At 43.0% G+C, this 22,084-nt stretch overlaps 1 protein-coding gene and 1 non-coding gene across 4 annotated transcripts in view; both read right to left on the bottom strand.

The window, feature by feature from the left end:
- Positions 1–22,084, bottom strand: part of Nap1l4 (nucleosome assembly protein 1 like 4) — a 35,424-nt gene that overhangs the window by 8,362 nt on the left and 4,978 nt on the right. For all 3 annotated transcript variants that reach the window (XM_032891353.1, XM_032891350.1, XM_032891351.1), the window contains exons 2-12: positions 19,752–19,782; positions 18,070–18,128; positions 16,153–16,252; positions 13,872–14,013; positions 13,621–13,707; positions 11,759–11,890; positions 10,030–10,101; positions 6,907–7,046; positions 4,703–4,848; positions 2,452–2,474; positions 1,910–2,029 (exon numbers count right to left, since the gene is read on the bottom strand). In XM_032891353.1, coding sequence (XP_032747244.1) covers positions 1,910–2,029; positions 2,452–2,474; positions 4,703–4,848; positions 6,907–7,046; positions 10,030–10,101; positions 11,759–11,890; positions 13,621–13,707; positions 13,872–14,013; positions 16,153–16,252; positions 18,070–18,128; positions 19,752–19,765 — 1,035 coding nt within the window. In that variant the 5' untranslated portion in view covers positions 19,766–19,782. The remainder of the gene's footprint in view (positions 1–1,909; positions 2,030–2,451; positions 2,475–4,702; positions 4,849–6,906; positions 7,047–10,029; positions 10,102–11,758; positions 11,891–13,620; positions 13,708–13,871; positions 14,014–16,152; positions 16,253–18,069; positions 18,129–19,751; positions 19,783–22,084) is intronic.
- Positions 9,292–9,418, bottom strand: LOC116895001. Its single transcript, XR_004387189.1, has one exon. It is a non-coding gene; the product is annotated as a small nucleolar RNA SNORA54 (small nucleolar RNA).

Genomic DNA, 22,084 nt, shown 5'->3' with positions numbered 1-22,084 from the left:
ACACCAAGGCTAAACTAAGTTAGTCAGCTATTTAATTGCATACAAAAATTTTGGCATTTCATACCTCAGATAGAGGACAGACTTTATTAGGTTTCTTTTTTATGTATTTATTGTGTAAACATTTATAAAATCTTGGTGTTTAGTCAAAACTAATGCCAAACCACAACCAGGGTCCTGTGTCAATTTCTCTGTTAACATGTTTTTGGTCACACATTTTCTAGTTCGAAACATGAGTGGGTTCCTAAAGGCTGGTCACTCTGGTACCAGTGGCTACTGGCACATGAGATGGCAGCAGATTTGCCACTTATAAGACAAGACTACGCGCACATTCCTTTGAGACAATATGAAAGTGCAACTTTGAAAAGCCAGAACCCACTTGCCTCCTAGCATCACAAGCAGACAAAAAGTAATGTCTTTTTCCCATGGCATCCAAGCATCCAAAAGACAGGTCTTTTGTTTCTGAAATGAGGGCTTCCCTATATAGCCCAAGCTAGTCTAAAACCACTCAATTCTACCTCAAGCTCCTGAGTGCCAAGATAACAGTTGTACTCCATGAATCCAAGAGAAAAGTTGTATCTGAACTAACCCAGCATCAGTATCTTAAGATTCAAGTACATTTCTTTCCTCGGGAGCCGATCTTGAGAAAAGAAATCATCTGGTGGGGTCAAAAGGGTCTGCACCAAGTGCACCTCTCACATGTGCACAGTACACAGCAGGACAGGGCCAGCTGCTTCCCCCCAACAACCCTCTAGTCTTATGGTACCCAGTAGTAGTGTGTTTCCTACACTTGCTTCAAGTGCCTGGTGAGAAAGATGCTGCAGCTAGCCCCTCTGTAATGGGAGCAGAAGAACTATGTAAATGCTCACTTACACAGTATCATACACTCTAGGGCTTGATCAAGAAGATGGACATATATAGTCTCTGCACATGTAGTCTCACACTGCTGGCTTAGGCCTTTCAGACCCTGTGTGTGTCAAGTGTGAAGACCACTGAACTAGGGGCAAAGTTTCCAATGACTCTCTAGCTAACTTCAACATTGGTTCTATCGTTACAGTGGCACATGTCAGTGTTGTGCACAGTTAGCCCTACTGCCACCATCTTGAGAATGCTGCCTTAGAACTGTTGTGTAACTCGACTATCCTAAAACCCATTCCTCGGCACTGCAGGAAACTACCAGTGTTAAGCAGTATCCACAACTATCTCTGCCTAAGGAACAAACAAGACCTTGAAACTAACACCCACCGGATGAATCAGGAGAGGCAGCCCTCCCTGCATCAGGGACAGGCCATTGGACCTGAGGGCTCACCTCACTCCCCATCTAAAGCTCCAACAGACTCATGAACTATTCTAATGAAGGTTAATAACTTGACCACCTCTACAGACTGTGATAACTTTGGGACAACCCAAGCCTTAGCCACCATGAGAACCTGTGCCAGGTCACATTAAAAGTATGTCCCACTAAGCAATACCTGGTACACATCACACAGGGTAGAAGCCTCTGTTGCAGGGCAGTACTACGACACATGCCAGTATAAATCCACTGCCAGTAACTGTCTGGTGTGGTCCAATCTCCCTAAGAAAGGGCTTCTTCATACTGGAGTTTGCTCAAGTTCTCAGCCTTTCCACAGAACAGTTTGACCCTCAGGGTCTTAAGGCAAGGGTAAACGAGTCACATCCTAGCTTCCCAGGTGACTGAGGTCTGACAGCCTCATGGGATAGCCCCTCCTCTCACTGTAGCTTCTAGGATTCTCTTCTCCTTAGTCTACTGTCATAAGCACAAGAGAGCTGTAGGGCCCTGGGTCTGAATAATGAGGCAATACACAGCTCTGGGCTTTCAGGCCACAGTTCAGAGTGTCTAAGCACACACAGGTCTAAGCACCCAGGGGACCACCCTCCCTTCCCCACATACATTGTCATCATCCTCTATGGCCTCCCCAGTGAAGTAGAGGACAGCCCGGGGCACGATGCGCTCACGGAAAAAGTGCCCAATTTCAAAGTCAGAGGCTAAGGTGAATTCAGAATCTTCATCCTGAGAGGGAAAAATCAATAGTTAACTCATTTCAGTGGGGGTAAAGACATGTTCAGTACCCTCCCCATCCCTTTAACCCTCACTTCTGAATGATCTGCACTGCTGGGTAAAAGTCACCACATTCAAAGCTACTTAAAATGACTTTAAAGTTAATGTTCAAATTACACTACAAAATACCACAAAAACAACAAGGCAGGTGGGCTGCAGCTCTGCCGCTTGTCCTATGCTTCAGAGTAGGGGATTGGGGTCTCTAGTGAGGACTAAAGGGCAGGCATGAAAAAAACATTCTCCCAAGCTCCAGGTATTCTGACTTCACTTTGATGAAACTACAGAAACTAAAGGAGGAAGAATGGATCAGAAAGAGCAAGTGCTTATTCAAGAAATACTTGACAAAAAATAGGGCTTTTGACAATATATCTTACCAGAGATTCTCCATCTCCAGAGGCTAGAAGGAAAGAAAACACACTTATATTACAATGACACCAACATTCTAACACCCACACTGAAGGGCATTTAGCTGGCAGACCTCTCTCTTAGACCCCCAATGAGGAACCAAGACACCTTGTGAACATTATACAAGCTCAATCTGTTACCATTATTTCAGCTAGATAAGGCACTGGGCAAAAAAGCTGAGTTTGAAGGATGAGGAGGTAGGTGAATCAGCTGCCCTATGGGCACCATACAGAGACTGACCCTGCTTACCGTTCAATGCTGAATGGTGCATGTTTATCTGCTATGGCGGAAAGAGAAGAATGTGCATTCTGCGGATGACCCTACAGAGAGTGTGCACCTTTTCACCTAAGGATGATGCATCCATGAGGGTATACATGCAAGACCATCAAAGTGGTGCTGACATTTACCAAGCCAAACAGAAGATGTGGGCTTTTTACCACACCCCCAGGAGACCAAGCAACCATCACCTGACAGATGATTTGGACCTTGACTAGCGATGTGCTGGAGTAGATCTAATGCTCTATTTAACCGGTGGTGCCATCATTTCTCACAGGGCTCATGTCATTTGTTGTTATAGCCTGGCAGCATTCATTGGTACAAAAACACAGCACTGGGTGTATGAACACCACCCACAAGAGGCTGTTACCATGTAGTCAAGGAACAGAGTTTGAGGGCTGGATCCTGTCTCCCCAATGACAAGCACCACAGCACATGACTTCTAGAGCAATTCTGTAGGCTAAAGGTCAATGAGGACTACACTATGTAGTAGTGTCTCCATCCCCAAATCTGTAACCCAGCGCCTGACCACCATCTCCTCTCCTGTTCCTAGAACTCATTACTTGATACTGTTATATGTTGCCTGACTAAAATTGTAGCCATTTTCTTAGTTTCTCTTCTTCAACTTCCTGAAAACATTGTTTACAGTTTTATATTCATTTTCCTTTAAAATGCAGGCTAGAAACTGAATGAGATAATTTTAGAGTTGTGCCACTATGAAATATCACCCCTAAAAATCACATCTGCTTAGCAATGAACTCCACTTTCACAGTTGCTTTAGGAACAGTTTTAGGGAGTTTAGCACTTGCTTTTAATCCCAGTACTCAGAAGGCAGAGGTAGGCAGATCTCTTGAGTCCCAGAACAGCCTGGTCTACAGAACAAGTCCCAGGACAGCCAAGGCTACACAGAGAAACCCTATCTTAGAAAACCAAAAAATAAAAAAGAATAGTTTTAGGAAACCTCCTAAGACAGGTGTCACTATATAGCTACAGCTGTTGAAACTCACTATGTAGACATTTACCTGTCTCTGTCTCCCAAACGCTGGGATTAAAGGCATGTATGTGCACTATGCCCATCAAGAAGCTGACTCTTAAAGGCAAGGACCCTCCATCTGGCTCCACATAGCCAGCCTGGTCCAACATGGAATTTCCCTACACAGGAAACTGGAGCACTCAGCTTCCTAATATACTTTGTATTTTGTGGGTTCAAAGTTAAATCATAGAAAATGGCCATTACAGTAACATCACCCAAATGTCCCATAAGGAACATATGGTAGACAACAGCAGCAAGCTCTGGGACAAAGCAAAGCCAAGTGCCCAGATCCAGGAATGGACCTGCCTAAGGTCCTCCAAAACAACTCTACATTGGATAACGTTGGCAGCAGGGATGAATATTTATGTCCAGTGATGGTCCCTTCGTGAAAAATGACAAGAAAATGCGTTATATCCCATTCTCTAACACTAAGAAAGGGTCTGGCCAAACACCTTCCCGATTATAGAATTACTATTACTATTACTATTACTAATTACTATTACTGCAGTCATTATTACTAGGCTCAAGGTCCATCTTCATTATATAGCTCAGAAAACTAACAGAAAGCTTCAATGTTCAATTCTGTTCCTAGCCTTTAAAAAATGTAAAACGATGTATTTGTGTTTATCACATAGCAATTCCAGTAAAGCCCTGTGCTCTGTTGAACTGTATAAAACTAGGGAAAACTAAATTTATAAGAAAAAAAAGTTGGACAGGTGACCTGGTTTGTAAGTGTGCCTAGCCTGAGCCAGGAAGTGTCCTAGAGAATCTGTGCCTGCCTCCTGCCTAGAAAGCTGACATGCCCAGAAAAGTGTCATCCTCTCCTGAGGTGCACATACAACTTCTAAGAGCTAACCAAATATGAGGGAACGGCACAATTTCACACAGCACACAGAACTGCCCCTGCCCACCTTTCAGGGGACTGAAGAAGTTGAAGAAGGACTCATTGGGCACTTGCTTGGTGATGGTTCGTACAGTGCCCCGGCCCTTGTGCTTCTGTTTTTTCTTGATTGTTTTGACTGTGACATTTTTTCCTTTCTTCCAGTCTATTATACACCTGCAGGAACAAGACAGCTGTTATAGACACTTGTCCTAAGAGAAATCCACCACTATCAAGGAAGGAAGCCAGAGCCCTATGGAACATCCGAGACCACTCATCTGCAAACCAGGGAAAAAAACCCCAAAGTCCATCTGTATGGCAACTTAACAAGAGCTAGCCTGTTCCCGCCATCCTGGGATAACCAATAATCTAAAGCCTTACAGCTCTGAGATGACAGCTGTACTCTTCCACAGTAGTCCGTAAGGACTCTCAACTATCTTCTGTGCAAGCCCTGTCAAGTCCACAGAATGCTCAAAAACTCACCACCTGCTACATCTGAGCACATCTAGGGTAAGCACTCATGCACCCCAACTCAGAAATCAACTATGTGAAGAGGACAGTAGGGGCCACTGTCTCACTTCTGGTGGTAGCTGAATTATGTTTGCTCAGGAACACATGGAAAAGTCAAGCCTTCTACATGACAGACTGGCCCTGGTAAAAGATCTCCCCTAACCTAACCTTAATACTCCAAGCCTTTGAATCAAGTAGGACTTTAATAAAGCCCAAAATCATTTAGTGACCTTAACAACACTGAGCTGGTTCTAGTAAGTTCAACAGTCACTTTCTCAAACAGTGAGATACAATCATGAGTCACCTTCAAGTTGTATCTCTACCAAGTGGTCTAGAAACCAACACTGTCATTTATCAGGTAGCAAATTCGGTGCCATATTCCAAAGCTGTCAGTGGACTGTGACATAGATTGAACTTCACCATTCAACAAATACTTTTGCTCTTAAGAGTTTGGGGCTTTGCTGGACACAACGGTGTGGCAGTCTTTAATCCTAGTACTCTGGAAGCAGAGGCAGGTGGATATCTAAGTTCAGCCTAATCTATAGAGCAAGCAAGTTTTTCAGGCAAGCCAGAGCTACCTAATGACACCCTGTCTCAAAAACAATCCAAAAACACTTCAGGGTGGGCTAGAGAAATGGTTCAAAAGACCAGTATTTGCTTCCCAACAACCACAGTGGTATCACAATCACCCTCAATTCCAATTTCAGAGCATCTGATGTCTCTCTTTCAACCTCTGTGGGCACCACATGCATGTGGTACAGATACAGATACACAACACTCATACACACTAAATAAAAATAAATCTTAAGAAAACTTGGGGCTGAGAACACAAGCCAGTGGGAGAGCACTTGGTCTTCTATGAAAAGGTCCTGGGTTTAATCTCCAGTATCTTCAAAAAAAAACAAACAAAACCCTTCAATTTCTGGTTATCTAAAGAATTCAAAGCCTGGCCCCAAACAGAAACTGAGGATGGGCTTGCAAGTTTATCTGAACTTTAAGAGACAATACACTTTCCAGTTTTGGCCATGTTCACATTGCAGCTTCCCAACTATAAGCTACTGTACACAATATCTGAGGGCTTTTAAGTGGTTTGAGACTTTAAAATATATTTTTTTTTAAAAAATTATTGCTGGGTGGTGGTACACACGCCTTTAATCCAGCACTCAGGCAGCAGAGACAAGTGGATCTCTGTGTTCAAGGTCAGTCTGGTTTACAGAGGGAGTTCTGTGACAGAGAAACCCTGTCTCAAACGAAAAAAATATTTCTGTATAGCTGAAAGTACAAATTGTGTGTGTGTGTGTGTGTGTGTCAGGCCTCTGCATACATGCCAGATGCCAGGCAGAAGAGGGTTTCAGGTGTCCTCCCCTAACCCTCTCATTCAATCCTTTGAAGCAGGGTCTTCCTAAACCCAGGGTTCCTGTTTTCTTGACGAGGCTGGACGCCCACAATTCCCAGCAATCTTTCTGTCCTCTGCACCCTCAAAGCTGGGGTAAAAATATATGATTTGTTATAGAAGTACTCTGAACCTTATGATTACACAGCCATCTATCTCTCTGGCCCCTAAGACTTTTACATCATTCCCATTTTTGATCTTTTTCTTTGCTGTACACAGATCTTGCTGTGCAGCAGAGCCTGGTCTTGAACTCCCATGCACCCTGACGCCTGACTCTTCATTTTAAAATTCAAAACCATTACTGCTTTTGTTGCAGAAAGACATGTTCTTACCCATCACAGTCCACAATTTCAGGACCTTCAAAAGAAAACGGGTCGGCCTTGTCTGGCTCTGATTTCATCTTGTATGTTTTCGTCAGGACAGGATTGGTGAAGTAGTCGTTGGGTTCAAAGTGAAACTCTAGCACAAAAGACTGAAGCAAAAATCCAGAGTAAGAACTACCTAACATCTGCACAAAGAACTTAAGGAACCAACTCATAACATATTACATAGGCTGTAGGCCTTCCTATTAAAACCAACACCGGCAGCCCCGCCTTGCACCAGTCCCTCTATGCATGAAATCTGATCAGATTCTGTGCCTTGCAGTGAGTGCTAACAGGATCCTTCGTGGGAAGTAAATAGGACAGTCAGCTGCTCCTTGAAGCTGCACAGTACGTTAGTGTACACAGGCAGACAATATTGGCAAAAAACAGGCCTATCAAGTCCAGTGGCAGTAAGGAAAAAAAAACCCAGCCAATTCACAAATATGTAAAAACAACAACAACAACAAAAAAAAAAAAAAAAAAAAAAGAAAGAAAGAAAACAGGGAGTGGTGATGCACATCTTTAATTCTAGTGCTTGGGAGGCAGAGGCAGGCAGATCTGAGTTCAAGGCCAGACAGGGCTGCACAGAAACCTGGTTTAAAAAAAACAGAAACAAAACAAAACAACAAAAACAAGCAAGATGTGCTTTTCTGAGGCAAAATGTACCAAAACACAAACCTCTGTGGACTGGGCAGTGCTCTGGGACATATGCCTATTCATGTAACCAAAAGAATTAAATGTGCCTGATCTAATAGCTTGATTTTGGGAATTCACTCCACCCGAGAAATTTTAGGGTGATATGATTCACCCTCAACTTACTCATAAAGAGAAACAGACACTCCTCCTTTGTCCCACACTAAGAGTCGGTTATCAAGACACAATGGATTTGCCCCTGCTTGTCCATGAGCTGGAGCACAAACACATATACTTTCCCAGCTGGGAAGGACTCTCACAGAATAAGGAGCCCCTCAAGAGGCAGCTTTGCTTTCTTTACTGTGCTCACTCTACCCAGAATTCAAAAAGGAAACAACACCAGAAGGTGAGAGATCTGTGCAAGTTCTCTGCATTAGCCTGTTTATGTTTTGAAGATTCCCCATAATAATCATCTATGATTTGGGGGGGGGGGTGTTGGGAGTACAATCCACTCTGGTGGAGAGAATATCTTGTGTGTTGTATGAATGCATCACCTGTCACTTAAAAAAGCCTATGTCCTATGGCTTAGATAGGAAATAGAGGTGGAACATCCATGAAAGAAAGGATTCTGGGATAGAGACAGGCGGGAGATTGACCAGGAAAATGTGATGAGACGGATGCATGGTACCTGAGCGCAGGTAACCAGAGCCACCCGGCAGAATGTACGCTGGAACGAATGTGATATTTTAAGTTGTATCTAGTCAGAGAAGAGCCTAACTAGAACTATATGGCCAAGGTATTTATAAATATTTTTTGAGTCTAAGTCTTACTTCTGGGAACATGGAGCTAGAAGGAAGAACTGAGCCTAACTTCAACACCTAGCCTAGCTCATCATGCTCACAGTAACCTTTGCCCCAGCAAGGAGTACAGCCTCAACTACATGCAGAGAAGATAAGATTGGCTGCGAATGGATGGAAACAGTCCTCAGAAAGCAAATAGGCTACTAAAAAGGAAAAAAAAAAAAAAATCGGATCTAGCTTAGAGTAGGTGGGCTCCTGCTTTATATTCTAATAAACACCTGGAAGGCTGAGGGAGGGGGAGATTACCATGATTTTCAGGCCTGCCTGAGATATAGTGTGAATAGTCTATCTCAAAAACAAAACAAAAACAAAAACAAAAACCAAACCCAGACAGCCAAGGTAGCATATGCCTGTAATTCCAGAGCATGAGCAGCAGAGGCAAGAGGGCCACAACTTTGAAGTCAGCTTAGTCTATATTCTGAGTTAGCCCAGGCTACACAACAAGATCCTAACTCACACAATGAAATAATTCATATGAAGGCAAAAGTACAATTTAATCTGGATGAACTGAAAGTAAAACACCATGGAGAATCTCCAATCTGCCTGCTCAGGAAAGGCAGAGATCAGGCAGCACAGCCAGAGCTTTGGGTGGGAAGGAGCTTCTGTGGCCACACACAGCCCCTGGCCAAGAGAGGTAGCAAACACACTGGCCTCATCTTCAGAGTTGACAGCCCAATGTTAACTTTTATAAAGAAAGAGGGATGGGGTGTATACAGCACAGCTGCCCCAAGGACTGTGATACAGAAATCCCACCCATTGTCCTATCTCCACCTATTAACCAGGGCCTGGGGGAGAAGTGAGAAGACAAAAACCTCTAGCTTCCTCTCTCAAGATCCCTTGCCTACTATCTCCTCTTAAGAGTGTGTGTCTCCAAGACCTGAAACTGAAAGCCACTAGCCAGCCAGTCAGTCATGTGTCACTGGAAATCCTGTAGCACTGGAATGGAACCCGTCAGCCACAGCAAGACTGACAGGTTACGAACAGTGCTTCTGAGTAGAAGGTGCGTAGCCTAGGCTAAGCCCATCTTCCCAGACCCCCTCCCATGTTTGAAGCTGTTTTGGGGTAGTTTCGGTCACATCTACATTGGTTATTTTAGGCAAAACCCAGGGAGGTTACTTTTCTTAGTATCTGGATATCTGAATCAGTGTTGTTCATGTTTATTTGTGTATGTTCTTGCCATTCTTTTAAGAAGGGATCTTACTGTGCTGTGATTCAGGCTGCTTCTGACTCCTATACTCAAGTAATCCACCTCCCTCCTGGGATTACAAGCTCATACCACCACATCCTGCCTTCTCCATGTGACACCTAGGAAAAGTATGGTGTCTATCATCTCCACCAAACAGAAAATCAGAGGCTGACCAGGTGATAACCACAGCCCAGCAGTCAAACCAAGATCAACTCGGCACTAGCCTATATCCAGCTGGCCGCCCAGTCTTGGGACATGATATGGTCTGTATTACTGGCCAAATGTGACCATTACCAACTGCAGCAGCAAGAGAAGTCTAATGAGCAGGCATCCTCAGGGATGCCCAAATTTGAGTGAAAAGAATCAAATCTTTTGCACCTTAGTCAATCAGTAAGGAATTTGGTCACTACTCACCATAGGCTGTCCAGGGTCTGAAAACTTCACTTTAATATCCTGCAGGTGTTTCAAGATTGGTTCATCATATTCCTAACAAAGAGAGAAAGAACCCTGAACAACAGTCCACACCTCATGGCAATCACAGCTGCATGTGTCCCAGATGCTGGGTACTTGTCCCTATTGGCATCCTGTCTTTGTCCAGTAGTAACTTCTGGAAAGCAATGCAAATCTGATCACTATGTATCTCTGGTGGTAGCAACAACATGCCAAGAATCAGCTGCCACCTGTCTAGAGTGTAATCAATGCTGGCTGCAGGCAAGTCCCAGGCTCTCCTGCCACCACTTGACACTGTCACACCAACCAAGACTTCTGGCCCCCAACATCTAAAATGACAAAGTAAAAGGCTTGGCATCAGTAGACATGGCTAAATTAGTTGCTGGTCTTCCTGCACAGGATTAGCCAAGGACAATTAATATCCCAAATCTGCGTATGTCATTTCTATAAGAACACAGAATATGTCAAAGCCTAACATACAGGAACCAATGACTCCCACTACTCTATGATTTACAATGACTATTGCTTAGACTTGTATGGTAGAAAGCCTACATGAGAAAAAGCTAAAAGAATGAAGACTTGGATTCTCACAATGACACACTACTTACAGGTTAGATTAATTCATTCACCCTGGGGTTGCCATTGAGTCCCAGAATTTAAGGTTCTAAACCTCTAAGAGCTAAGCCCACTAAAGACAACGTCCTAATTTTGAGGTTTTTGGACATCGCAGAATAAAAACAAACCATATCTATTAGGTATTTAACAGGGGGAAAAAAAAAAGATCAAAAGATAGTTCTGGAAATAGGCCACACCAAAAGCAGTCACATCTGACACTGATGAAGGTGCATGGAGCTCTACACCAGTATGTCTGCCACACTAGGTAACCGATCTTAATGGCCAGCCCAGCAGGCTATCATGTATCTATTGCCACATCAAACAGGATATCTGAATATCAAATGAGAACCAATATGGAGATCTGAGAATAAACACACGCACATATACTCCATTGAAATACCAACACTCTCTCCAAAAGCAAAGCAACATTACCAGCAAAGCCTATGCCTCCATCCCTCACAGAGCTGCCAGAAAGCTGGCCAGACTACACATACAACAGAGTGACAGCCAGAACTAGGCAGTCTAGTACCTAAATACTACATTGGAAACTCCACCTCATTACAACCGAGTTTTACTTGGTTTATCCCCACCCAGCAGTGTGAGCAACACCACCCAGAACCACAGAAGAAAACACAACTGTCCCCATTAACCTGACTCACCCTCTCCCCCTTTTGCACACTTCCCATCCCATAAAGTCAAAGAAGACTATAAGCCACCCTGGGGCATATATGGATCATGTGAGCAGATTCTGAAAACACCTCTCGCCAGATTCCCTCCCTAAGGGAGGTACAGGAGACAGCCTCTCAAGCTCTGGTGTGGGCAGAATTGTCAGCCTTGCCAAGAACTGCCAAAGAAAATTCGGCTCCCTCCAACAAAGGTCTCTCCCCTAGGGATCAGGGTTGCTGCCCAAGTGCCAGTCCCCAAAAAGGAGACTTTGTTTTCATCTTAAAGAACCTCTCAGCAGCACCCAGGTAAGCAGTGTACAACTACCAGCGGCCAATACCTTAACATTCTACAAGAGTTGTGCATCACTCCAGTCTCCCCAAGCCCACCTGCTCACCAGGCAGAAGCCTCTCACCTGCACCAGTTCGCTAAGCATGTCCACATTTCTGAAGATGGTAAACCAGAACTCAGGGATGCCTTTGGGGTTCAGCTCTTCCACAGCTGCTGCTTCTTTCTCAGCTATGACTACCTTATTCTTCATATCTCCCTATAAAACAGATTTTTTTTTTAAAAAAAGTCACTGAAATCAAAATTTAACACAGTTCAAGGACTTACTGTAATTATTTTATGCTTGGTGAGCTTCCTATCATCATACAAAGATGAAAACTACAGTAACTTCTAGCAGACACATGTATGACGTCACATCCATTACCACAAATGTGAAGAAAACCCAAATTCAGTCCGGGTATGGTAGTTGATACCTGTTATTGCAGCACTTGAGAGGCAGAGGCAGAAAGACTGCCATAATTTGAGGGCAGCCTTGTCTATATACCAAGTTCCAGGCCAGCCAAGGCAGTCTCACAAACAAACAAACAAAGCAAGCATACAAACCCCAAGAAAACCTATTTGCTGCAGCAGCACTGTAATCAACAAACTGTTCAGCAACGTGGATTTGCAGTTCCCAGGAAACAGAGTATGCAGGGAGACATATTGGACAAACACCAGCATTGTGATCAGATAGGCCATGCAGTACCATGGAAGAGAGACTTGTAACAGCCTCAGGAAGAAGGTAGGCTAAAGGAAGCTAAAGCAAATGAATTCAGAATGCTTGTCACGATAGCCTGTTATGTCAGAACAACATGCAAAGATCTTTAAACCACCAAAATGGGTCTTTTCTTGGATGATTAGGAACAAACTGATGCAAAACCACAGCTTCAATCAAGTTCTGCCAATGTCTAAAAGCAGAACACTGGCCAGGTGTGGTGGTATATGCCATCTATGAGTTTAAGGCCAGCCTAGTCTGCACAGTGAGCTCCATGTTGGCCAGATTACATAATGAAACCATTTTTTTAAAAAAAGGCATTACATATAACCATAAAAATTAAACATATTTCAGAAAAGATCACTGAAAGACAGTTCTACTGAACCAAGGCTATCTGTTATCTAAACACAAAATTAGGCAGACAGGCTTTGGTGTAACTCAGTGGTAGAAAACTTGCCTTTTGCTTGTGAGCCTCTGGGTTACATCTATAGTACCTTTTAATTAAACAAACAAACAAAGCAAACAAGCCACCAGGATACAAGTTAAAATTAACCCTGTACCATGCCAGAACTTTCCATGGTATATGGATGAGACTGTCATAGAAAATGGATAGAATGTCATGATGCTGGTCATTCAGTTACCCATTAGTCTAAAGACAGAGTGAGAGTCTAAGGCTCCGGATGGCCCCTTTCTACATGTGTTTTCCTCCCCACTGAGGAGAAAGATGTGCAGCTCCCACCCATTGTAACCTGTAGCTCTTCCAAGCCTTGGACTCCCACTGATTAGCTTTGTTCTAGAGACAGGGTCTCATTATGCAGCCACACTGGCCTGGAACTCAAGAAATGTGTCTGCTTGTTTCTCTAATGCTGGGGTAAAGTCATATTCCACCACGTCTCCCACACTACTATCAATTATTGCCTGCGTGATCTATATTCCAATCCTATGCTGCACAGACCACTGAGAAGGGGTCATAACTCACTTGTCTTGATAACTGACCACACTGCCTCAGATGCCATGGTGTCACCACAAACCCATACTCTCAGTGGAGAGAAGGGACTACCCAAGTCCCACTCCACAAAGCTTTGTGGACGGAAACCATGAAGCGGAACAAGCCCCTGAGTTATCTCCCAATACCACAAAAATAGCTGGGATTAAACAACACTACACAATAGAAATTATCTCCCAATACCACAAAAATAGCTGGGATTAAACAACACTACACAATAGAAACTTACAGCCAACTTGTCATCCTCCTCATTCTCACTGTGCCACGCTGACTCTGCATCTGTGGGCTCCACGTCACCAGTGATGAATTCTCTTCTCTACATAAAAAGCCAAGAGGCCATCAGCACATTAGGCTCTCTGCAAACTCAAAAGCTAAAATGTTTACACAGGCCTCTGAAAAGAGTCACAAATTCCCTAGGTGGTACCGTGTCTCACCCCACAGGAGTTTACTACACGAGGCAAGCACATTAACAGCACGCACCTTATCAAATAGAGGCTGGTACAAGGCTGCATACTTCCTCTCCAGGTCATGAACTTCCTCGTAGAACTTAGCTTCTATGTGCGCACACCTCACCTGGAGCTGCTTCAGAGCATTAATTCTTCTTTTGACAGCTTTAGGTAAACTACGAGAGAACAGGAATTAAAACACCTGGTGCCAGCCAGCAAACAACTACATATACACATACAATAGGCATCCTGACTAGAAAGAGCTACTACAACCCTACTTGCAAACAAGCCAACAGAAAAGAATGGACTGCTTGCTGGGTAAGGTGGTACATGCCTTTAAGTCCAGCAGAGGTAGATGGATTCTCTGTGAGCACAAACCCAGCTCCATTACTTGACAAGTCAGGGATATGTAGAGAGGCCATATTTAAAAAAAAAAGAAAAAAAAAAAAAAAGGACTCAATCTCGTAATATACCAAAAGCAGAAATGTGGGATCAGTTTATAAAATTGATCTCTTGTCCCAACCAAACTGATGATGGAAAACAAACAAACAAACAAAACGAAAAACAAAAGAAAACCAAAGAGTATACTTGCAATTCCACCATGTAGGAGGCTACAACAATAAGAGTAGCAGAAGTTGAATGCTATTCTGGGCTACACAAAGACCAAGGAGGAAAAGTGTAGGTCACAGGTAGAACACTAAGCTAATATGCAGATAGCCTTTGGTCCAATTCCCACCACACACAGACACATACACCCACAAACACCACAGACACACACACATACACGAAAAACAAAATAGGTGGGAATCCAGGCAAGGTGCTATGCAACTATAATCTTGAGAAGTGGATGTAGAAGGATCAAATGTTCAAGGTTAGCTAGCCTTGGCTACACAGTAAATTCAAGAACAGACTGGGCCATCATACACAATTTTATCTTTCAAAAACCCAAAGATTGGGGCTGGAGAGATGGCTCAACACTACTTGTCGCTTTTACAGAAGATCTGAGTTCAGTTCCTAGCACTCATGTTGAGTTTAGGTAGTTGAGAACTACCTAAAACTCTAATGAAATCAGATGCCTCTGGCTTCTATGTGCATCTGCACTCAAGTCTGCATGCACACACATATACACTCGTAATTTAAAATAGACAAAACCCAACAAAAGAAACGGCTGAGTGGGTAAGAACACTTGCTACCAAGCCTAATGACCTGAGGAGTTAGGCCCCTTAAGAATTTACAAGGTAGGATGGGAAAAACAACTCCTTTAAACTGTCTTCTGACCTCTATACATACACAACAGGATGAAATAATAAAGAGCAAAAGCAAAACTCCCAAACAAGGACCAGACATAGTCTAGCTGATAAGGACTCAAACAATGTGGGACCTGATGCTGGAACTGAACAGACATGAAGTCTATAAGCACCTTCATAGAATTCTCTCTCCTAATCACACCAACTATGAGTTTCTTTGCCTCTATTCCAGAGTTTTTCTCTTTGTTTGTATGAGCACTCCTAAAATCAAAAGAAAAAAACAAACACACAAACAAAACAAAAACCATGCAGGGCAGTAGTGACACATGCCTTTAGTCCCAGAACACACGTGCCAAAGGCAGGTGGATCTCTGAGTTCTGAAGCCAGCCTAGTCTCTGGAGCAAGTTCCAGGATAGCCAGGGCTACAGAGAAGCCGTCTTGAAAAACCAAAATATGAAAAGAATTTAACCTATAAAATTGTTTAAATTAAAACCCAAAAAGTAACGCCATACAGGTCCCACATAAACAGCCAGTGCTGACCCAACAAATATGTGAAGCTGTGTTCTCACAAGATATCATCACCCTGTACCTTTGTCCCAGTGAGCAAAACTAGAAAACCAGACACCACTCTCAACTCCCTGACTACATCCTACCAACTACTCCACCAAACAAACTGTATTCACTGAGTAGAGTAAACCCAGAAAGGCTTCTAAATGGACACAGGAAATGTGTGGTGTCTCCTCCTAATGTAACAGCTAAGCCATACCCAACAGGACATGGAGTTCGAGGTGGTTCATCTCTTCCAGAAGGCAGACAGGGAGGCCCTGAGAAGCAATGCTTCTCATTTCTACCATACAACAGAGCCAGGACACAGGCCTCCTGACAAGGGTAAAGGTTAAAGGTACAGGTGTCCTACAGTTGGCCAGAGAGCATTCTAGCTTATTAGCCGAGTCCTCTACCAGCCACATGGTGGCACTGTGCACTACCAAGCAGACAAGATGAGCTGCTCCTGAGCTATGAAAACCACACTTGCAGTTTGTTCTGCTGTTTGACTGGCTATGTACTTACGTTTCTATGTAACTAGATGGAGTGTGAGAGACGTTGTCAAGACGTTCCTGCAAAGCTGCCAGCACTTGTGGGTTCTGCATCACCTGGTCTGTGAGTTTTTCTATGAGGAGTTGGAAATGAAAAGTTACTTAGAAGCCAAGAACCCAAACACCAACATGGACCCCACTCAGGCTTGTCAACCCAAGCTCAAAAGGCTGAGCAAGGAAATGCCATGCCAATACCTTATCTCAAAAACAAAACAAAACAAAACAAAACAAAAAAACTTAACAACAACAACAACAACAAAAAAAAACACACAAGAGAGCTGGACTGTAACTCAATAGTTCAGTACTTGCCTACCACATGAAGCTCTGGGATTCAATCCTTATTACCACAAATGTCTGTTGGAAATATATTCCTAATTGAGTACAGTGACACAGGCTGCTAATCCCAGTACTGAGGAAGGAGAGGAAAACAATCTGAATACTGGGGGCAGCCTAGACTACATAATGAGTTCCAGGACAGCCAGGGGTACACAGGGCTATCTCAGAAAACAAACAAAAGAGTAGTACCCTAGTACAACTCATGTATGTGAGTACACTGTAGCTGTTTTCAGACACCAGAAGAGGGCATCAGATCCCATTACAGATGGTTGTGAGCCACCATGTGGTTGCTGGGAATTGAACTCAGGACCTCTGGAAGAGCAGTCAGTGCTCTTAACCACTGAGCCATTTCTCTACCTATCCCCCCAGCTTCCCCAGTGCTTTTTAAGCCTGCATTCAGTATAAGAAAAGAGGCTTGTGTTGGGTCCAGATAAGACTACCTCAGACCACATTTGCTTTAAAATAAACAAGTATTTAAATCCCCAAAACATGTCTACTTATCTTTGTTCCTAATTTCTATATATAGTAACATACTTGTTAGAGACTTGTATCTTAAAAGTATCTTTGGGGGGGGGTGTTGGAAGGCAGAGGCAGGTAGATCTGAATTTGAGGCCAGTCTGGCCTATATAGCCATCTCTAGGAAAAGCCAGGGTTACACAAAGAAACAAAACAAAACAAAAAAAAGTATCTTTGTTAATCACCCCAGCATTGGTGGTGATAGTCAGAGGCTCCTGCCTATAGCCAACTACACCCTAGGCCTCTCAGATCATTGACTACCAACTTTCAGGGTTTGGTAATTAACTCTGGTTACACCTTGCTCTCCAGTCCCATTGGTGTTTGGAAGCCAGGGACAAGGACACGATTAGCTTCTAAAGCATGCACCTACTTAGTCTAAAGAGATGGCTCTCTCCAGAATGCCCTCTTCCTGGAAAGTCCTTCCCCCACCCAAAGCTATCTGTAAAAAGTCCTCTGACCTCCTTCTCACATGCCTTTGTTTTGAACTTGTAACACTGAGCTATTATTTAGAACCTAAGGAGACACCGAGAGAGTAGGAACTGTCCTTCACTTAGGTGATGGAGTTGAACAATTCCCCTCTCATACAATCCAGGCCCACCTGGAACTTAAGACCCTCCTGCTTGGACTCCTAAGTGCTGGAATTATATTTATCATGGTCTGCATACCTGACTCAGAGACAGATTAAGGTTTTTTTTTTTATTTATTTTATCATTATTGTGTATATGTATTTAATCATATGTGCATGTTAATTTACATACACAACAATACATCTAGGTTTTGCTTCAAAATAAGCAGGAAAGTTGGGTGCAAGCCTGGTTAACATTCTGACACCCAGGTCATGTGAGAGCCAGTGAATGAGACTGTATTCTTTTTCATGGAGCTGAATTTCTAAATGAATTACTAAATGAAATGCTCATTTTTCTCTGAGACAGAAATACATTACTGCTACTGTAATTATTGTTAACAGTGGTTCTGGAGAAGAGACTACTGGTCTCACATGGAAACCCTCTATAATCACTGCTTCATCCATTGCACTGACCTGTATTACTGGCATTTTTAGCAGCTTCCACAGAATCTGCTGGGCCTCCATCTGAAAGACTAAAACAACAAGTTTACAAAGTATTATGAACAGACTCTCAGAGATAGCACCAATTGCATTTTCAGTGTTTATTCAATGTATTAGGGATCTGTACAGCAAGAGACTCCAGGTCAGGTGAAGACACTAGCTAGGCAAGCTGCACCATGCCTTTTATCTCACCGCTTGGGAGGCAGAGGCAGGTTTATCTCTGTGAGTTCAAGGCCAGTCTTGTCTACATAGTGAGTTTCAGGACAGATAGAGCTACATAAGACCTTGTCCCCCAGGGAGGTAGGGAGACAACAAACAAAAAAGACAACTTGGACATACATGTGTTATTTAAAGGAGACTTCCTCCCATCTAAGAAGATCACATCCATACAGCTTCCTTTCCTCACACCCAATACAAAGGCTGCTCCACATAGGTTTAATCTGTAACCCTTGATAAAGCTTCTTAATTTTCCCTTTCTGTTTTCAGACAGGGTCTAACTCAGTAGCCCTGGCTTCCTAGGGTGACAATTGTGAACCACCACACTTTGCCTCATTTTTATCTCTAAAATTAAAAGGAAAAACAACAAAACAAAACAAAACAAACAAACAAACCCCAAACTTTTATGTGCCATGTGTGATGATATACACCTTTAATTCCAACATTTAGGAACAGAAAAGCAGGTAGATTTCTAAGAATTTTGAGCCATCCTTGTGCACACAGGGAGTTCTATGCTACCCAGGGCTAGAACAATAAGACCCTGTCTTAAAAACAAAACAAATCCCAACAACAAAAATTATGTTTATGAATATGTCCATATGTGGGTATGTGAAATGCCAATGGAGGCCAGAACAGGACATCAGATCCTCCAAACTGGAGTTTGTGAGCTGCCTAATATGGGTGATAGAAACAAAAAGTTAAGTCTTTGCAAAAGTGGTACCCATTCTAAACCACTGAGCCATCTCTCTAGCCCATTAATTTTTACTTTGACAGTCAGTCTCTTGATTATATAATTGGTCTGTAGTGCTTACCACACCACTGGAACAACAGGCTACCCTCTGGTCAGCAGAGCACACAAGTGGCCTTGTGCAATAGACACAATGGTCGCAATGCTCTGCCAACCATGCAGCATCACCAAAACAATGGGCTTCACAAACACAGGCCTAACTGGCTACCAAAAAGTCACGTATACCTTCCTGAAGACAAAGTTCTACAAGCCCATACAGTGCATCTCTGTGACATGAAAGCAGAGGGAACTATGGGAAAATGAAGAGCAATTATGAGCAAAATTAATGACACACATGTATGAAAAATCTACTATTTTATATGCCAACTTAAAAAAAAAAATCAAAACAACAGTCAACCAGCACTGGCCTTGATTATCCCACCAAAAACCCTTTCCGTGGTCCCTGGTAGGTATGTCACAGTAATTTCACCACAGTACAGACATAGGGATTAAAGGCTAGGGCGCACAGAAACTTCGTCTGAGACAGGTGGTGTCTGAGATCAACTTCTTTGCCAGCAAAAGGGAGAAAAAAACGACATTACCACTTGAAGTTTAAACTAGTAAACTTTGAATTCTAGTTTCTGAAGAACAGTGGGCTCTAGCTCCCTACCTAAACTTCGAAGTCTAGTAAACAAAGTCCATTTTGGCTTACCTGTTTTCTGCCATCTGAACACCTTTGTCCCCTACAAATGAGAAAGTTCACAATTACATTCACACATACACAAAAATGTTGTATTATTCTTCCAAGACCATGATGGCATGCCACCAGTCGTAGCAGTTGAGACCTTTCTGCAAGTGAAAGAAATGGAAATGTCCTGATGTGACCTGAAGTTATATGAGCAGGCACATGTCTAATCTCATAGACAGGTACACTTAATTAAGATCTAGGTTTTACTGGACATGGTGGTACATCTCAACAACTGGGGAGCAGATGCAAACAGATCACTATAAGTTTGAGGCATAGAGTTCTTGGACAAATATGGTTACACAGTGAGACCATGTCAAAAAATAAAATTAAAATGAATCTAGGTTTTATGCTTTAAAAAAATTATTTTTGAGACAAGATCTCATGTATCCATCCCAGTCTGGCCTTCCATTTGCTTTATAGTTGATGACCCTGCACTGCACATCTGACCCTCAGCCTCTACATCCCCACTACTAGGACAAGTATACACCAGTATGCTGGGCTTATGCAGGGCTGGGTATAAAAACCAGGACATCATGCATGCTATAAACTGAGCTAGAGCCACAGCATTCTTACCGACACTAAAGTGACCAGACTTCACAATAAGAAAACAGAATCCAAATCTGCCTTTTCTCTACAATAAACCTAACAGATCCCACATAGCAACTTACTCAAACAATTCAAAAGCACATTGTTTGAACTGTCTTTCAAATAAATACACAGAATGCTAATCTATCTTTTATGTCACCTGCACTGTAAAAACACTGTGAGACACTCAACATGACCACTCTATAAGAATACCTGATCTTAAGGCAGCCTTCTTACTTCAAAGGGGTATGATGAATTGAGGCAACTATACAAAGCCCCTCACACTCACAGAGTGTATGTACATAATGAGATCTTCTGAAAGCTATGCTTCTGCTAGGAAAACAGGAGGCAGGAAAGACAGTTCCAGCAAGAGTGATAGGCAACTGTTTCACAGTTAAATAGCTGAATCTTCTATTAGGTTTTTATTGTTTCAGAATAAAATGTGTGCAGGTGGTTCATGCCTTTAATCCCAGGATTTGATATAGGCACAGGCAAGTGTCTACATATTGAGGTTCAGGCCAGCCAGGGACACACAGAAAACCTCATCTCAAACTCAAAAAGCACAGAAACAGGTCACATGTTTTAGTTAGGGTTTCTATCACTGCATTGAAACACTATGACCAAAAAGGCAGTTGAGGAGCAAAGGATTTATCTGCTTATATGTCTACATTGCTGTTATCACCAAAGGAAGTCAGAACAAGGAACTCAAGCAGGCCAGGAACCTAGTGTCAGAAGCTGATGCAGAGGCCATGATGGATGCTGCTTACTGACTTGTTTCCCCTGGTTTGCTCAGCCTGCTTTCTTATAGAACTCAGGACCACCAGCTCACTCCAGACCCCACCCACAATGGGCTGGGCTCTCCCCTACTGATCACTAATTGAGAAAATGCTGGATCTCATGGAGTCATTTCCTCAACTGGAGCTCCTTCCACTGGGGTAACTCTTGTGTCAGCTAGTACATATGATTAGTCCTTTAAAAATTATTTTATGGAAGCAAAAAGAGTAAGGCAACAACAATACTGCAGATGACCAAACCCACAGCAACACAGCAGCTTCCCATATTCAGCTTCACCTCCAAAGAACCTTCCTCAGACCCTAGATCTTCTTTGGAGTGGCCACTCCAAACCCACTGGTCACAAAGATCTACATTCTTGCATCTACCCTACAAAGTTCACCATTCTCAATGCCAGCAAACGCTATTATCCAGATGTCCAACAAGGCTTTTCTACCATATAGTCAAATGTGGTTTCCATCCCTTGCTATTCTTAACTTAGATGGCAATATTTTCATGTAAGATTTCTGGGTTAAAGAACGAGCAATAATACTGCTGAGCTTGTTACACACTGGCATTCCTTACACTTTGGCTTCATAATTACAGTACCCCATTACCTATCCATGACTTCTCTACACTCCCAGCCCACCACCCCTTCCCAGCTGAACTGCAATCCTCAGCACCTGTCTCACCCTCAATGACTGAGAAACCACACCCACTTGAAGCAATTGTAAAGGTCAACTGCCTCACCAGTGGTACAGCAAGCCAGCCCATCTCCATGACACATTCATACAGACTATCCTGCCCAGTGATTCTATCCTCTGCACACTGAGACCAAGACAAGGCAAAGTGCCAACACATGCTCCAGCACCATCCATTACTGTGTTTACCAAACACTGAAAGTCATAGAGAGCTATGCAGGTGTTGAGAGAAACATCATT

The sequence above is a fragment of the Rattus rattus genome, chromosome 2 (assembly GCF_011064425.1).
Source record: "Rattus rattus isolate New Zealand chromosome 2, Rrattus_CSIRO_v1, whole genome shotgun sequence".
NCBI classification, from domain to species: domain Eukaryota; kingdom Metazoa; phylum Chordata; class Mammalia; order Rodentia; family Muridae; genus Rattus; species Rattus rattus.
This window is presented reverse-complemented; position numbering and strand designations above follow the sequence as displayed.